At 41.2% G+C, this 17,820-nt stretch overlaps 1 protein-coding gene across 1 annotated transcript; it reads right to left on the bottom strand.

Moving 5' to 3' along the window:
- Positions 1–3,688: 3,688 nt before the first annotated feature.
- gaa2 (alpha glucosidase 2) lies at positions 3,689–17,149 on the bottom strand. Its single transcript, XM_005938471.3, has 21 exons — positions 16,988–17,149; positions 16,151–16,252; positions 15,390–15,962; positions 14,562–14,707; positions 14,163–14,328; positions 13,792–13,888; positions 13,168–13,287; positions 12,084–12,202; positions 11,810–11,941; positions 11,610–11,720; positions 10,312–10,425; positions 10,121–10,205; positions 9,924–10,041; positions 9,355–9,488; positions 9,000–9,151; positions 8,615–8,763; positions 8,395–8,536; positions 8,208–8,306; positions 6,481–6,645; positions 6,130–6,276; positions 3,689–5,139 (listed from the first exon to the last, which is right to left on the bottom strand). The coding sequence occupies exons 2-21, from the start codon at positions 16,235–16,237 to the stop codon at positions 5,077–5,079; spliced, it is 2,919 nt and encodes a 972-aa protein (XP_005938533.1). The 5' UTR covers positions 16,238–16,252; positions 16,988–17,149; the 3' UTR covers positions 3,689–5,076.
- Between the last annotated feature and the right edge of the window lie 671 nt (positions 17,150–17,820).

Here is a 17,820-nt window from a genome sequence, read left to right as displayed (position 1 = left end):
TAACTACTAGCTGAGCAGAAGTAAATCTTGAAAAGTTTCGGAGCAAGACAGAAATGTAGAATGGTAGCCTTCAAAGTAAAAGCTGCACCTCAGGGATCTTTCAAAAAGTTCAAATTTTGAAACTTTGAAACTTTTCGCTTATGAAGCGCCTTGAGGCGACTTTTGTTGTGATTTGGCGCTATATAAATAAAATTGAATTGAATTGAATTGAAACTGTAAAGCCAAAAGGTGCCCATTTCTGTTGTGCGTAGTATTTTACACTACAACTCATGGAGTAGTTGTAGTGTTCGTCACTTCCATACACACTTCAACCGACAGCAAAAATAGTGAAATTTATGCTGACTATTTAGCAAACACATTTTTCTTATCAACAGGTAGTTGTCAGGGGGTGATCCATTACTGGTCTGTAGACCTGTGTAACTGGAAGTTTATCAGTCATTTCTCTAGTGACTGCCATCAACCTCCAGCAAACAGTCAGGGAATACTCATTTTCCCTCACAAGCAGTGGTTGCAGACCAGTCTCTAGGCCGGTGTGTCTGAGGCTGTATTGGCTTGATCCATACCACCACAAAATGCCATGTTTTTGCAAAACCTCAGTACAACCCAAAGAATTTTTGCAACCATATGCTGGCAAACCAAAAGAATGCAAGTTTAAGGCTTCACTTTTCAGACCTACCATACTATACATCCAACTTTAATGTGTCTGTGTGTGAAACACGGTGCCTTCATAGCACCACCAGGTCAGATTTAGCTCAATGCACGTCTACCATCAGTCAAAATCTACTAATTTAATCTACTTTCCTTTTCAGGAAGGTCAGGTGAGTGAAGCATTAACATGCAACATTTTTGACATACTAAACAGCACAGAGGCTCGTCCATGTGTGACTTTCTTTCCTCTTTTTTTCTGATTTTTCATTGCTGAAAACAAACTGCACAGAAACCTGTACAATCTTTAGAGTCAGGTCAAAAAACAAGACTTCACATAATAGCCAGCATTATAGAGTGAACAGAAATATGGTAAAAATGGTAAATGGCCTGTATTTGTATAGCGCTTTACTAGTCCCTAAGGACCCCAAAGCTCTTTACACATTCAGTCATCCACACACACATTCACACACTGGTGATGGCAAGCTACATTGCAGCCACAGCTACCCTCTGACCACCACCAGTAGGCAACGGGTCAAGTGTCTTGGAAACAAATGCAAGTGCAGTAAAAAAAAAGAGCTTGGTGTTGTCTCTGTCCCATGTCAGCAACTCTTACTGTTAAAAAAATATCTCCCGCAAGCTGCAAAGGAACGTTCGAAGTGAACAATGAAGCTGCATTTAACTTCTTTTTATGACTTTCCAGATTTTTCTTCCTTTTTTTTTTATACGCAACAAGGCCTTCTCAGTAACACTGCTAGTTTATTTTAAATTCAGTTTCTGCTTTATGTAGCATACAGCAAAACTTTAATGTGACAAAGCAGAAATTCAGAAAAGCCCGACTGGAACACAATCTAGCAGCTCCAAGTTTCTTCCTCAGACAACTGACACTAAATCACTGTTTGCCCTACAAGCAAAGTTGCACACATCAAACACGGACAAGAATCCCACAAAAGTCTTGTGTGTTGGTCCCACTCTCCACATGCAAAGCATACAAACACCCCCCTACGCATGAATGCCTAATCCTCCCAAATCCAGACAGGAAATGCCCTCGTCAGTAGAGCTGAATGCTTTTGACAGACCCCTGCTGCTCTTTCTCTGAGCTCTCTCTCCTCCCCCTTTTGCTGAATGATATATGTGCTCTCCTCAAAGTCCCATCTGGAAACAGTTAGCCTGTGAACATTTCCACACAGCCAATAAAAACACATCTATTGCAAGCCTAGTTTATCAGCAATGGAGGACAATTTCAGCATGCAATTGTTACTTTCACTTTCTGGAGCTTTTGTTGGTACAACGAAGCAATAGTTTACTGTCATAACTCAGAGATCCGGTCAAAGGTCTGGTGTAGCGTCAGGGCTCCTTTTCCATGATGTTTTCCAGTTAGTTTGTTATGGTGAGAAACACGTACTAGAACATGCAACTCTTAAGAGTCAAAATGATTTATAAGAGTCCTCAGATGATCTTAATGACGGACATCCTGAGACTGTTATCTAAATAACTTCTGACTTTCATAGAGTGGAGAGTCTAGTCTAGTCTGTAGATGCAATGAGGGTTTTAAAGGGAAACAGCATTACAGAGAAAGAGATGGAAAAAGCAGAGCAGCAGGATGAGAAAATAAGAGGAGGAACAGGAGAGTGGCCTTATAATTTGAACAAACACACATACACAGATCTCAACCTTGTTTATAGCTCCAGGAGTAACTATGAATAAGCATAAGGTAAACATTAACCGTACAGCTCACAGTTTCAGTTAAGAACAATTGTCATTTCCTGATAAGAAATATTTCAATGTGCAATGACTCTTACTGAACATTTGCTGGTGATAAAGTGCTACTCCCGGTGAGGTTTTGAGGGGTGAGAATGTATTATTTTCTTCTCATGTTACAAAGTGTGTCAGAAACATCCTCTGTTGCCAGAGTGGCAATTACACAGTTACAGTCATGTGGAAGAAAAGGACTCCACAGGACTCTGTAGTCCCTTATAAGCACACCTTTACTGCTTCCATAATAATTAAGGTGGTAAGTAGCAGCCAGGTGGTGCTGATCAAATGCACTTGATAAGGTGATCATCAGCAAGTGTGAGTACCTTTATAAAAGCAGATTCTCTGGCAGATGCACAATTGTGCAACCTTCAGTGAAGCTGCAAAACACCCAAGAGCTACTCTGTTATATCAGAATCTACAGACCTCAGTTAGCATGCTAAATGTTAAACTTCATGATAGTTAAATCAGGAAAAGGTTTGAACAAGTGTGACTTATTTAGAAGTCAGAAGATGGCAGCACAGCTTAGGTTTGCCAAATTGTGTCTGAACAAACAGCAAAACCTCTGGAGCAAATTTCTTTGGACATGCAAGACCAAAGTAGAGATTTTTGGCTTTAGTGTACAGCAACAGATTTGCTGAAAAACAAAACTTTAGAACAAGTGTGATGCATGGTGGTGGAGGGGTGATGATCTGGGCTTCTTCTGTAGACACAGGACCTGGGCAGCTAACAGTCATTGAGTTGACCTTGAACTCCTCTGTATGCCAAAGGACTTTAGAGTCAAATGTGAGGTCGTCTATCTGACAATCGAAGCTTGGCCAAAATTAGGTCATGCAACAGGATAATGATCCTGATGACAGCAGCAAATCTGCAACAGGACAGGTGAGAAACAGAAGGATGAAGGTGTTTCAATGATTCAGCCAAATACCTCAGCTGACTCCAATGCTGTGAGAGTTGTGCATAAACCAATGTCCACATATCTCAAAGAAATGAAGTAACACTGCAACGAGTGGGACAGCATTCCTCCAACATGACGCGAGACTGATAAAGTTACAGAGAAACTGATTACTTCAAGTTCTTGCTGTTGAATGTGATTCTACAACCTACTGAACATAGGATGTACTTTGCTTAGTCCTATCCTGGTCATTGGGAGACCGTGCCCTCTGCTGGCGAGTTTACTTCAGCACTTCAAGAAGCAATACAAAAAACATCTGTTCACTACTTTATAAGAGAAGGCCTCAAAACTGTACACCAAGTTAAAACACAAACAAATAAAACAGGAAGTCTCTTTATTTTGAAATGTTTTATTGTCTGATGTTACACTCAAATAAAAGTCAAACTGAAATTCAATTTGAGCACATAAAATTTATAATACCTTCAAAATAAAATACTGCAAACTGTCGGTGACACTTGAAGTATGAGTACATCACACGAACACGCATTCATGTCGTTGTCAGCATATTCTTTTCCAGTGTTGTCTACAAGAATCCGTGAGAAATACTAATTCACGGCAAATGTACTAAATCAATTTCAAATTTAGGCAGAAATGAACAGTGCTGATCTAAAAACAAGGAAAACAAGTTTTAGCTTTCATTTGTATTCTGCTCTGTCAGAGTGACGAGTCACAGTAAAATGATTGTACAACACTTGTAATCAGCAAAGTCCTTCTTGTGTTTAACAGTAATACGGTCTTCAGCGTTGAAAAGGGGCTGACGTTATAAAGCAGAGATGCTTAAAAACAAAGAAAAAGAAGAAAAGGAATCATAAGGCACACCCAACTGTCCTATATTGCAGTACTAATTAGTGCAAAACAGACTGTAAACAACTTTCAAGCACATGGAACAAACTACATGATGAACTATGCTGTCACATTTTAAGGAAGCTAATTTTATCTCACTCATTTATTGCACGTCATTTTTCTGCTCACGAGGACTTAAAAAAGGGAACAAAAGTAAAATTAAAAATGCAGTGTTGATACATTAACTTAGTATAGACTACCCAGACCAAACTATAATATAAATCAGATACACACAAAGAGAGTGGTCTTCCAAAGACATTAAAGCTGCGTCTAAACTGCTATTGGTCAGTGATGACAAGCTTTTCAAAGCATGCCGAGCACAGGAAGGCGATTTTGTCTAATTGTGCAAAGCCTGCATTAGGATGATATTAACACTACAATATGACCCCCTCGCTCCTGAGTACCTTAAATTTCACTCCTAACTGACGGACACTTTGCTTTGGCTCTTTATTCCTACCGGTAATCATCGGGTATAAACTCTTAACATTCACGCAACCTTTGTATTCAAGCGCGTTTGCATTGATGTCAGCAGCTGTGATCTTTTTTAAGTGAATCCCTCCCTTACGAAGCCTACGAGCAAGACACCCAATGCAGATGTGGAAACACTGACAAGGACATCTGAATGGTGAAAATGTTGAGCCCCAGTGATTTCATTTCTACGCTTGCTGCAGAGCTATACAGGCATATCCCAAGGAAAGGTTTGAAGAGTTAAGTGAAATACTGCTCTTTAAAGGGCGACGACCATCAATGAAGTAAATTACCCGACATCCCTATTTTGCATCGAGTGTCTTTGAGTCAAGAGCCAAAATAATTTGAAAGAAATGGCTGTTGGCTTCTTGGAGATGGTGCGCTGTGCAAGCTTGTGGCTTCACAGCTGCTTACATCCAGCTGATGGTGAAGTTCTGACTCAGGCTGAGACCCAGATCAGCGACTGTTAACACCTGCAGAGAGGAAGGAAAGCATCATTACTGTTTGGAGAATATCTTCATGTGAAACCAAAGCCAACACTATCTGCTGTCTGCATTAAAGCTACAGAACACCATGGCAATAACACATGGCTTCATGAGCACAAGTAATACAGGGTTTTAAATCTAAAATCTACTAATTTGATATTTTATTCAAGACTTATTCAATAATATTAGTGATCTTTTTTTTTTTAAATCACTGCTTTTTGTCCATCAATCTATAACAATGCCATCAGAAAATTCTATAATATAAAACTAAGATAACCACATTTACATTTCATAATTTAAATACATGTTGCTGCCAGTTTTTCTGTGCTGGACTAATATAAAGTTTTGCATTTCTCGAAATAAGTGATCAAATTAATTATTTAATGCCCAAATGCAAAAAAATGACAGCTTTCACTGTACACACTGTGTGACAAACATGTAAAGTAACAATCAAATTAATTTAAAAATATTTTTAATTGAAAATAAAGGAAGAGGAAAAAGATGGAAATACTGGGTACAGTTTCATCCTGTGTTAGAAACTGAAACAAGGCTGATTTATGAAACCTAGCAGCTTTAACAAGGAAGCATCTTTCAGTTCTTTCGGTAAAAACCGAAGGTACCAGGTTGTTGTGTTTTTTTTTTTTGGGGGGGGGGGGGGGGGGGGGGGTGTCCCTCTTTTGCAAAGGTGGGAAAACCCAGTAGATACTTGAGTGCTCTGTTGTGCTGCTGATGTGGTTGTCTCCAGCTGTGGAGTCTGTTAAACTGAGAAAGGTCGCTGTCACGAGAAACTGATTTCAGACTCGCTTCTTCTCTCTGTTGACATAATTGTGATGCTTTGCAGACTTGGTTCACCATGTGCACTTCTCTGTTTGCCCTGTCAGTTGGTTTAAGGTTTTTTTATGATGTGTCACCGTTTTCTTTTTCCAAACCTAAAAACAAAAAAAACAAAAAACTACCCCACATAACTCAGAACCTCACCTGGTTGTTTCTGTAGGTAAACGGTGCATCTTGGGAGTTCACCAACACTCTGCTCGGCTTCTCCTTCACACCATAGAAGGAGGCCGACTCCACAGTGATGTATGACGCCTCGATGTGGTTAGAGAGCACCTGGGATGTCATTGTGTTCTACAAAATAAGGTAATAAAAAAAGCTCAAACCATTTTTCAACAACACGGGTGAGATTCTCTGTAAAGCACAGCTAAATTAAACAGGTCCAGACACAGTTCATCTACACGAGCAGCGGCATGATGTGTGAAGTCAGATAAAGTAGGCTGGAGCAAACACGCAGGGTAGATTACTGTACTCTACAAAATAGATGAAGGTGAGCACCTGAGCAATGCTGAAGATGATGTAGGCGTACTGGTTGGTCTCGTAGGTGTCGATGGTCTCTCCATCATCCCAGAACAGATCTCCACTGGCTGAACCATCTTGAGAGAGAGCTGAGACGAGGTGGAGAGGCTGACCAGTGCTTACCCACAGGGTCAGGTTGGGCGCCTGTTCAAACATGCACACAGAGAGAAAACATGAATGTGAATCAAGTGGAAGACACACACACACACACACACACACACACACACACACACACACGTCTGACCAGTAGAATCACAAATTCAGACACACACACACACACACGGTTTTCAGCATTCTTCAGTTTTCAGCACAGACTTAGAGTTTGTTTGTCATTTTAAAAGGCAAAATTCCAACACAAGGAGGTAGCATATGGAGCCACAGATATCATTGTTTATAGCACAAAAAAAAAAAAAATTTAACAAAAATTTTTGGCGTAATTTGTGTGAATTACATCTGAATGTGTTTGGATTAAATGTTATATTTTTTATGTTTGAGATACAGAGGTTTCAAAAGGTTCAAATAATAAAATCCAATAAACCATGTATCAGGGCTGTCCAACTCCAGGCCTCGAGAGCCGGTTTCCTGCAGGTTTTAGATGTCACCCTGAGTCAACACACCTGAATCAAATGATTAGTTCATTACCAGCCTCTGGAGAACTTCAGGACATGTTGAGGAGCTAATTTAGCCATTTAAATCAGCTGTGTTGGATCAAGGACACATCTAAAACCTGCAGGACACCGGCCCTCGAGGCCTGGAGTTGGACACCCCTGCCAGATATGCACTGATAGATATCGGCGACAAGTGTAGATATGCATGTGCTTTCCCTTCATATCTAGCACACAACGGGAGATTGTCTGTTTCAGACACGCTGACACTTCTGGAAATATTCTGTGGGGTTTCGACGAGAAAGCTGACGAGGTAGGGCTGCCTCCCCCTTACACAGTGCAGTATGGTCTGTGCTGCTTGCTACACAAGGTTTACTGACCGGCTGGCAGGTTAAAGACTGTTTGATGTTCAGTCCGAGTCAGACATTTGCATTCTCACCTCGGCCAAGGTAATGTGAAGCAAAGTTGAGTGCTTCAGCGTGAAAAGTCCCATTTTAGCCTAAATTTCCTTCAAACTTTGGTAAACTTGTTCTAAATTTCATTGCAAAAATAATAATATTGGAGTTAAAGGCAAAGCTTTCACCTTGTTCTCTTACACTTTGCCACTTTTACTGCTGAGTGCTACTGCAGAGTGGATTGTTTATGGTGTGAACAGGATCCAACTTCTATCCGAACAAACTAGCAGGTGCACGCTGCAAGTTTAGGCTACAGCAGCTCCTGTACCCACTCTGTCATGCTTTGCATTCTGGGATCTGGGAGAGTACCATACATATGTGAAGGTCAGTACAGCCAATCAAGTAGCTGTAAAATGAGCATAAATTCTCCATTTTCTCTACTCATCCAGAACACAGAGCACTTCCTTGGTTTACTGTTGTTGCTCCCGCCTCAGACGCACTTGGCCAATCAGCAGACTGAACATTCTCACATGGTTTTTTTTTTATGACAGATTTTGGTTCGAGTAAACAAACTGCAGTGTAAGATGCCCTTAGGTTTACAGGGATTACAGCCACATATTCTGACTGTACTATTTAAAAGTCTGCCCATGGTTAATTTGAGCATCCAGCATTGTAACAGGCCCGTTTTAGCTGAAAAACCTTTTACCTGTGTTGGTATAATGGAGCCCTCACGCAAATGCAGGTTGATCTTATCTAGAGGCGCATTGAGTCGAAGCTCTTCGCCCTTACTGGTCACACAGTCGCCCTGGGAAGTAAAGGAACACACATGATATAAGCACTCTGATCAAGTCACCATACGCTCTGTCCTCGCACTATCGCTCACAGAGTCTCACCGTGTAATAGTCGTACCACAGTCCCTCAGGGAAGTAACCATCCACGTAGTCCACTCCAGGATCCAACACTGGTGTCACCAACAAACTCTTCCCCCACATGAACTGCTTGTCGATGCCGTAGGCTTTCACGTCTTTGGGAAACCTTTTGAGTACGTAAAGTTATGCACCCGGGAAACACACGGAATACATGAAAATCTGTGCTTTTAGGATTCCTACTCACTCGAACATTATTGGTCGAGCCACTGTGTGTCCGTGCACATGCGCGTGATGGAAGAGAGTGTAGAGAACAGGGAAGAGAGAGTAGCGCAGCAGCAGAGCCTCCTTCATGGCTGTGCGAGCAAGCGGGCTGAAAGCTGTCGGGTCTTGAGGCTGTAAAACCACAGAAATAAGCCCCACACACAGTAGGAGATGCAAAATAGAAAAATGAATCCATTAGTAGACATGCAGTTACAGGTTTAGATTCTCCAAATGAAGTCTCAAGCTACAAAACAAACATTGATGTAAAAGTTTCAGGTGTCATCACGAAACTATAAATAAACAAATAAGTGCAATTTTCAGAAGCACAGCTAAACCTGTAAGTGCTAGACTGAAGAGGACACTCTTACCTTCATGCTGATGGCGTTGTGGTTTCGTGTGAACGGATAGAAAGCTCCCAGCTGAGTCCAGCGGACGCACAATTCCTCCTGCGTCTCCTCGCTGAAGCCGCAGACATCTGCTCCCACCAGCGGGATGCCCAAAAGGTTAAAGGTCAGCATACCTGCACAGAAGGAAATGGGAGTTAAATATCCAACGATGAGACGGACAATTTCACATGAAACATCCTCAAATCCAAAATGATAAATAATAGAAGAGATTATCCAAGAAGTCAAATAAGCAGTTTTACGACAACAGATCAGCCAGAGTGTCGTCGTTTATGCATCAGTGTGTATGATCTGTATCTGTATCTGCTGAACTTCTGACCTGCTATAGAAGTGTAAAGGTCTTTCCACTGACTCCTGTTGTCTCCAAGCCAGTGACCAGAGTACATGCCCTGACTGGGGAAGGTGGAGCGAGAGATCACGAAAGGTCTCTTTGCCACAATTCGCTTCAGAGCGCTAAACACGGGGACAGAGAGGAAGTGAAAACAACAAGACAAAGTGTGTAATGAAATGGTAAATGGCCTGTATTTATATAGCGCTTTACTAGTCCCTAAGGACCCCAAAGCGCTTTACATATCCAGTCATCCACCCATTCACACACTGGTGATGGCAAGCTACATTGTATCCACAGCCACCCTGGGGCGCTCTGACAGAGGCGAGGCTGCCGGACACTGGCGCCACCGGGCCCTCTGACCAGCACCAGTAGGCAACGGGTGAAGTGTCTTGCCCAAGGACACAACGACCGAGACTGTCCGAGCCGGGGCTCGAACTGGCAACCTTCCGATTACAAGGCGAACTCCCAACTCTTGAGCCACGATCGCCCCAATGAAGAAGTATTGTAGTGTTTCAATTCCGTTGCGCGTGTACATCCGAGTATTGAGAGCATCAAACCTTGCAGAGGCTTTAGCTTCCATCAGTCCATACAGGCTGTGCATGTTGTAATGTATGGACTGCTTCTGCTGCGCAGTGGCACACAAGGTTTTGGCTCTCAGCAAACCTCCCAGTACACCTGAAAGCAGAAGACCCCATGAAACCCAAATGTATTGTATGTTTGTAGTGTGATCTCTGTTGTAGATCCAATCTCCTACCTGGAGTGTAAGGAGGGTTTTCAAGATTGTTTGTTGGGCAGCCACTGGTCGATCCATCCAGGAAGTTTGATGGCTCATTCATGTCCTAAAACCAAGTGAAGTGTTGTCAGATCTTTAAATAATCATAAGGAGACATCTAGGCAGGAGTCAGTGATTACTTATTTAACAGCCTGCACTGTTCTCATACTTACAATCCATAATCCATCAAACGCCACCTTATCGTGGAACATCTGTAGGTTGTCATACCACCATTCATGTGTCACTTCATCAGAGAAATCTGGATATGCCGTGAGACCAGGCCACACCTGGAAACGGGAAGAAAGAATTTTAGTTTAAATTCATGCTTAACATTCAAAACCATGTTCATTTATTATTGGGCTCGCCTGGCTGCACTTAAGAACCGGTCCAGCTGAATTGCGTAGATCTAATGAAGCTGGAGAACTTTCAAAATGCTTTTAGCTATACTGTAGCTACTGTAGTACCGCCCAGATTAATGAGTGAGTGAGCTGTGATGAGCCTAAAGTCAGAGTTTTCTGGTACATGAACGGGGCTCTCTTTTTGTCTTGCTAAATCACCATGGTAACTTATGTTTAACATAACCTGGTCAGGAGTAGGTCGCTTTCCATGCTCAAGACAGAACGTTTATGGATTCTCACATTCTGTGTCAGGACACTGAACACTTCTATTAAAACCTCTGAATCAGTGACGTCTACATGGGTTTAAGTGATCGAAGAACTGGTGGAGTAAGAAGCTGGTTCAGTGTAACTCTGCTTTCTTTGATTGGGGATTTGATTTGAGACAGCAGGTATCACAATGATAGTTAGCAGCTTTCAAAGAAAGCCCGGGGTCTCTGCACATGCTAAAATAAAAGCAGGCTTCTGATGCATTATTTGCATCTTCTGCACAAAATGAACCAATTAAGTTCTGCCCAATCAGTCAAGAGAAACAGCAGGAGAGATAAAGGATGTAAAGACTTATTACAGCAAAACACAACACAGGTACATCAAAGTAGAGAAGAGGGGAATGTTGCAGAAAACTGTTAATCCTGTAAATTCATCAGTGAAAGTATTTATTTTACCCCTGGGTGCACTCTCAATATTAACATTAGATAAGTGTATTCAGGTCTGACATGGCCTCCATAATGAAGGAATGAATATTCTCTGTGATAAATACCAATAAAAACATCTTAATAACAGCAACACTGACTTCGCAGCAGATTAGGCCCAGGCATATTTATGCTTAAAATTCCTGTGAAACAAGATGCACAACAACGAACATCTCTGCTAAGTATCTACTGTGCACTTTGATTATTTCATCAGCAAAAGAATCAATGAAAAAGTGGGGCTCACAAATACTTAAATCTACTCTGGAACAAGAAGGCCCAGCACCATCATATACAGGCTCTAGGCTCAACATGTTTCCCTAACTCATTAATCCTGCGTCACAGAACATGGCTCAGTTAATGTGGTTGTGTGGCTTCATGTCTCACCTTCCCAATAAGCGTTTTCCCTTCAGCATCTTTAATAAAAACTCCTCTCTTTACACCTTCATCGAAGGGCCAGTATGAGCCCTCGGGTTGTGTGCTGCTGATACCCGGGTCCTGAAGGATTAATAAACGACTCACTTAAACACTCACATGCCAAAGCAGACACAAAACACATGAGACCAAGTACACGTGTGTTTGCATACCAGGATCATGACGTAGCGTTGGTTATGAGCATGTAGGTCCCTGACCAGTTCAGGTAGTGTGTCAAACTTTTTTGATTCATATGTAAAGTCCATAAATTTGTCCATGTAGTCAATGTCATTCCATTGGACATCCTGCGATTAAACAGACTCATTATTATTAATAATAAAATGAATTCACTCATCCTAAAGCTACTTAAGAGAAATGCATATGTTTAGGGTTAATTACAAAAGAACAAAAACTAAAAACACTGACACCTACTACAAAAGAAATTACCTGTGGTATCCCATAATTCCTCATGCTCTTGACAACCTCCCACGTAGAATTACTCGTGTCGTAGCCCCATCGGCAGAGATGGTACCCTAAGGCCCAGTAGACTGGCATCGCTGGGTATCCTGTGTCAACAAAGATGGATGAAAAGAAAGCGGCGATTCTCAAAACAAAAACAGGACAAACTCAAGGTGACAGAGACAAAAGGCTGGAGTTATTTATATAATGGAGTTCCACAGGGTTCTATGCTGGGACCAGTTTGTTTACATTTCACATGCTTCCCTCAGGCCTAGAATACATTTTCATTGCTATACAGATCATAACCAGCTTCATCTATCCATGAAGTTAGATAACACATGGCAATTGATTAAACTACAGTAATGTCATGAAGACACAAAAACCTGGATGACCTCAGATTTCCTGCTTATAATGTGAGATATTTCCAGAGTAATTATCTGTCTTACCAGATTCTTAGTCTAGATGGCATTACTTTGGCCTCCAGTAACACTGTGAGGAACCTTGGAGTCATTTTTGACCAAGACATGTCCTTCAATGCACATATTAAACAAATATGTTGGACTGCTTTCTTCCATTTGTGCAACATCTCTAAAATTATCCTGTCTCAGGGTGACGCTGAAATTAGTTCATGCATTTATTACTTCTAGGCTGGACTACTGTCATTCATACGACTGTTCTAAAAGCTCCCCGAAAAGCCTTCAGTTGTTCCAAAAATGCTGCAGCAAGAGTCCTGACAGGGACCAGAAAGAGAGAATATGTCTCCTATACTGGCTCCTCTTCATTGGCTCCCTGTTAAATCCTAACTCAAATTTAAAATTGTACTTATCACACGAGGTGATAAGTCTATACAAGGTCTTGAATAATCAGGCTCCATCTTATCTTGACATAGTACTATAGTACTGCATCACCCCAGTAGAGCACTTAAAAGGGAGTTTTTCCTTCCCACTTTTGCCAAGTGTTTGCTCAAAGGATGGTTGTCTGATTTTTGAGGTTTTCTCCCATGAAAACATGGATCAGGGTGCAGTACACATGCCTACATATATGTGCATCTCATCACAGTGCTACTACTGACCTACAACATCCACATATTGCTGAACCACTGAACCAGGATCAGGACCAAGGAAAATGTAAAAGTCAAGGATCCCACCAATAGTACGCCAGGTAAGGGCCGGGGTAGGCTGGAGGACCACGTCTGACAAAACAGATAAGAAACTGATGAGACATTTTTCATCAAAAGAAACGTGCACTTAAAAAGAAAATAGAGTAAGGTATCAGCTGATCATTCTCATTTCCAAACTACATCTTCAGTTTGTGAAAGAACAACACAGAAAACAAACGCAGAAAAGAACAGAGGTCTGTATAATAATCTAAAGGTGATTTTCAACATAACTTAGTTCAATGGCAAAATGAAACAAATCTTATTAAAACTTCAGTACATTGCAAATCGTTTTACAGTTTGTGTTGGCAAAGCTCTGAATAATCAATATGACATCTGAGTATGATATGAAGTTTGTCACACACTGGAAAGTCCATTTGTAACTTCTGCTTTTATGAAATTGCTTAACTTTGTCAGCTGCTGTCATGTGAACTTGACTTGTAAGCTTAAGCATTTTATTCTGCTGTTCCTGAGTGTTTGTGTATGTGACCTATTGCACATTGTGAAACCAGAAGGTATTAGGGTGACTAACAGACTTACCCATTGCATTGCTGTTCAGCAGGAAGAAGCCGTGTGCGTTCCCTCCATCTTCCATTGCCAGGTAAAATGGATGAGCCCCATACAGGTTTGTCTGCTCCTACAGTACGGAAGAAGAATGCAAAGACATTACAATACATTTCATGTAATCTGCAGTTTTATCCAGCCAGTTAACAAAATTAATTCAGCCTCCTGTCATCCTCCAAAGACAGCCTGCAACAGCTTTGTGAATTGACTGCAAACGTGAGAGCATGGCAGCAAAGTATCAAAGATGATCAGACAGAATAACTAACTGATCATTTTACTGACAAAAACTATATTAACGTGAACATCTGAGGGATCACACAGCAGCTGTGTCTGTGACTGATGGTTACCGTTGGAGGCACATCTCTAGCCCACATGGTGAGCGTGTTCCAGTGGACATCGTGCAGGAAGGTGGAGCGATGCTCGCCCAGGCCATAAATGAACTGCGTAGGTAGGGAAGTGGAGAACTGGAGGAACTGATCCGCGTAGAAGAGAGGCGCCACAGTGGTGTTCAGACTAACAGGAAACATTTGGACAAGCATTAATGAGACTGTCATTTCATAACTGAATACATATATACAGTTAAGAGTATCCAATATGTATATGAATGAGGAAATCTAACTACAGCCCTTTTCTTCAACGTAAGCCAAATGAGACCTACAACACAGAGCCGCAAGTGGAAAAAAATCCCTCTGAATCAGATGTTTTATTCCTCACATTTCAGAATGTCCCATTCAGCTCAGACTTACAGTACTGCTCCTGTTGAGCGCCTCTTCACCACAAGACCAAATGGTTGCTTTGAGAGCTCGATGATATAATCTGGGCTTTCTGTCTTGTTGGTGACAGTGGGGACGGAGATGGGAACTTCAAAGCGTGAGCTTGAAGGGTCGGTGATCTTGATGGAGAAAAATTTGTGGTTAACTGACAGTAATTGTTACAAACATTTTATCAGAATTTAAAAAAAACAACAAAAAAACAACAACTTAATTAATTTACAGGATTAGATTTGAACCTGATGAAATGAAAAATGCAATGCAAAGGAGAGCAAATTTTTCTTACATCTGTAATAGACAGGTGTAGTTTCTCTTATCTTTATTGTCATGAATATTAATCAATAAAATTATCACAGTGCAAAGGTCAACATGTTTGTTTTATATGCAAAGCAAGAATCAACAGATGTGTGCACTGGAAGTCCATCTGCCCATCTTTTTTCCACATTTAGGTTTCTTACAGTGTGACTCAGTCATTTCATATAAAGTTTCTTAACTATCGCTGTCCAACAATCATGTTTATTTAAGACTATAAGGCAGTTTAGCCCGTGCCAATTTCCAAATTACAGCCTTTACATAATACCCTTTTATTTAAACCAAATACTAATTCTTTTATTGGTCTGTTGCTTCCTCCAATTAAGAAAATGAACACAGAAACAGAAGATCAGTGCAAAAACGCAGCATGAATTCTAAGTTTTAAAGGCTCTTTAATACATGAACATGAGCAAAATGTATTCATCAACTTGTAAGTTTCCAAAATTTTGCCCTTCTATGTTTTCCATGACTAAATGTGAAACCTCTACTCACCCTGACACGCAGCCGCTTGTCCGTCTCATAACGCATCTCCACTTCTATGGTGAGGATGTCTCCAGGGTAATACGTCTTCACCTCCTTCACGAGCGTAGCTTTCTGTCCCAGCAGCGTGTCATTTAGTGACATGAGCGAGTACGAAGGGAACTCTGAAGGATAGAAACACCAAGGGATTCCATTTTTCCCTGACGGGCGACTGGCAGAGGAGAAAGCGGTGGACGCAGGGATAAAGCAGCAGTTCCTTGCCTCGCACAGCTCTCGGGTCACAACCACCCCTCTTTCAGGGTAGCAATCAAACCTCCACGCCTCTGGTATCAGACTGCATGTCTCACTGCGGAAAGAGGCAGCAGTATCGTTCGCTGATGTTTGCACTTTGGGGCCCGGTGTTTGTCCTGGGCCCGGCAGTGGCGGTTTATGCTCCTGTTGGTTGGGATTGTGCAGCCATAACACAGCACCCAGTAGCCATGCTCCACAGAGCACCAGCAGGAGGCAGCCGATCACCAGGAGGCCCGTGGTGACGGAGCATGAAGGTCCACGTTGAAGCAATGAGGCGTCCTCTGGCTCCAGCGCCTTGAAACACAGGAATGAAGTAAAAATCCAGTTTCAGCACTGGATTCAGTAAAATACAGACTTTCCTTATAAAGATCCTAATTCTTGTGAGTCATCCTAATGAAAGAGATAATATACTAAAACGTAAAATTGTAAGCCTCTACGGATTATAACATGACAAACAGATTCATAAACACAAGCTAACTCACTGAAGCCTCGCCTTGAACAGGCTCTTCTGACAAAACTGCGCTGGAAAACTGGACATCTTCAGGATTCAACTTCTTGTAGGAAACCATTGTGGCAATAAGAGTCTATGACAGTGAGAGACAGAGGAGAGCAAAGTCAGTCGAGACATGCAGCCACGATTCATTTCCTTTGTGTGAAGCTGCTGGAAGACGTGCATGACAAACAGTGAAGTGAAACTTAGTTTCTCCCATTTCAATGCAATGAGTACAATGGAAAAAATATACAAACAAACTACAGTGTCTGCGATGTCTAATGTTTATTAAGCATTAGGGTTAAAATTTAGGCATTTACTCAACTGTAATAAATGTCACAATTAATGTGCCTAATACCACCATACACCAGCTGTTCCGTGACTAATATACTGGGCATGCTGCATTTTGAACTGCAGCAAGTTTAGCCTTCAAGTAAAGGTCACACATGCGGAAAAAACGCGTTAACTGCAGTTATATTAGCTTATATAAACAAAGAAATGAACTTAATGAAATTTATATTTTAATATCGTAATCCAAGCTGCGGTGTTATTCCCAGTCACACGAATGAGGTCCTGAACAACTTGTGGCTAACTTTAGCTAGCTACTGCGTAGATATACACATGAATGTCAAAGTTCACCTAGGAGACGTACGGCCTCTAAGTTCATTCGAGATTTATTTACAGGTGTTAAGCAATAGATAAAACAGCTGTTCACCCTAGCCTGCTACAGTGGTACGCTATTGTTTTTCATTAAGGTTACATACGTTAGCGTTAGCTTACTTTAGCAGCAGTCTTAAGTTTAGCAAACGTTTACAGACAGGAGTGTTACCTTTAGCGACGTCCAACCGGATATGCTTTATTCTCTGCAGGCGCAGAGGTGCAATATACAGCCCAAAGTTAGCTTTAAATTACGCGTTACGAAGCTAAATTTTTCGTAGTGTTAATAACCTCTGCCACCACAGCCTGCTCGGCGCGGTGTGCGTTTATTTATCTCTACGGCGCTTTCAAAATACCTCGTAATTCCAACAACTTCCGTTTGACGCAGTCCCCTCCAACAAACTTTGAGCATACAGCCTTTATGCTCCACAAACAAATATCTCGTGTTGAGATATATATATATATATGGTCGGTAAAATAAAAGTTACCGACCATATGTTAGTAATTTTTTGTTTCCCAACACTGGTCAGAAGAACGCTTGCTCTCAGCGGTGCTGCCTTTAGGAGCAGCTGGGACTTCTGTGAAAGTGGTGGCAATATGTGAAGGCGATTAGATGACCAACATCTATCATGACTGAAAAAAACATAAGTAAAAATTTCAAGTTATTACTGCAAAATTTCAGCTTGGTATCCCAAAATTTCAAATTATGTTCCCAATTTCAAGGAATCAGACAGACAAACAAACAAAAAAATTTAAAGAAAAAAAAAGGAAAATCAGTTAAGAAGAAGAAGAAAAAAAAAGTAGAAAAATGGCTGTCCCAATTTGAAACATTTTTAGTCTCAGGTGGAGAAATATGATTTACAGATTTTCATTTGTGAAACTTGTGATGCACAATAGTGTAAACAGAATTTTGTGTTGGATAATTGCTTTGCAAAGTATAAAAATAATAAATAAAGTAAAAAATACAGTCCTGCTTAATGGGGCTCAAATTAAATGATCAAAATA

The sequence above is a fragment of the Haplochromis burtoni genome, unplaced genomic scaffold, assembly GCF_018398535.1.
Source record: "Haplochromis burtoni strain Fernald_Lab_line unplaced genomic scaffold, NCSU_Asbu1 Contig_253, whole genome shotgun sequence".
NCBI classification, from domain to species: domain Eukaryota; kingdom Metazoa; phylum Chordata; class Actinopteri; order Cichliformes; family Cichlidae; genus Haplochromis; species Haplochromis burtoni.
This window is presented reverse-complemented; position numbering and strand designations above follow the sequence as displayed.

Bases quoted from the DNA above. Each gene is read 5' to 3' on its own strand.
- gaa2 (XM_005938471.3), bottom strand. From the start codon at position 16,237: ATGGTTTCCTACAAGAAGTTGAATCCTGAAGATGTCCAGTTTTCCAGC. The intron at 14,329-14,561 runs GTAAGTCTGAGC...GTTTCCTGTTAG, and splicing joins CGCTCAACAGGAGCAGTACT to TCTGAACACCACTGTGGCGC. The intron at 10,426-11,609 runs GTGAGACATGAA...TCCCGTTTCCAG, and splicing joins GGAAAACGCTTATTGGGAAG to GTGTGGCCTGGTCTCACGGC.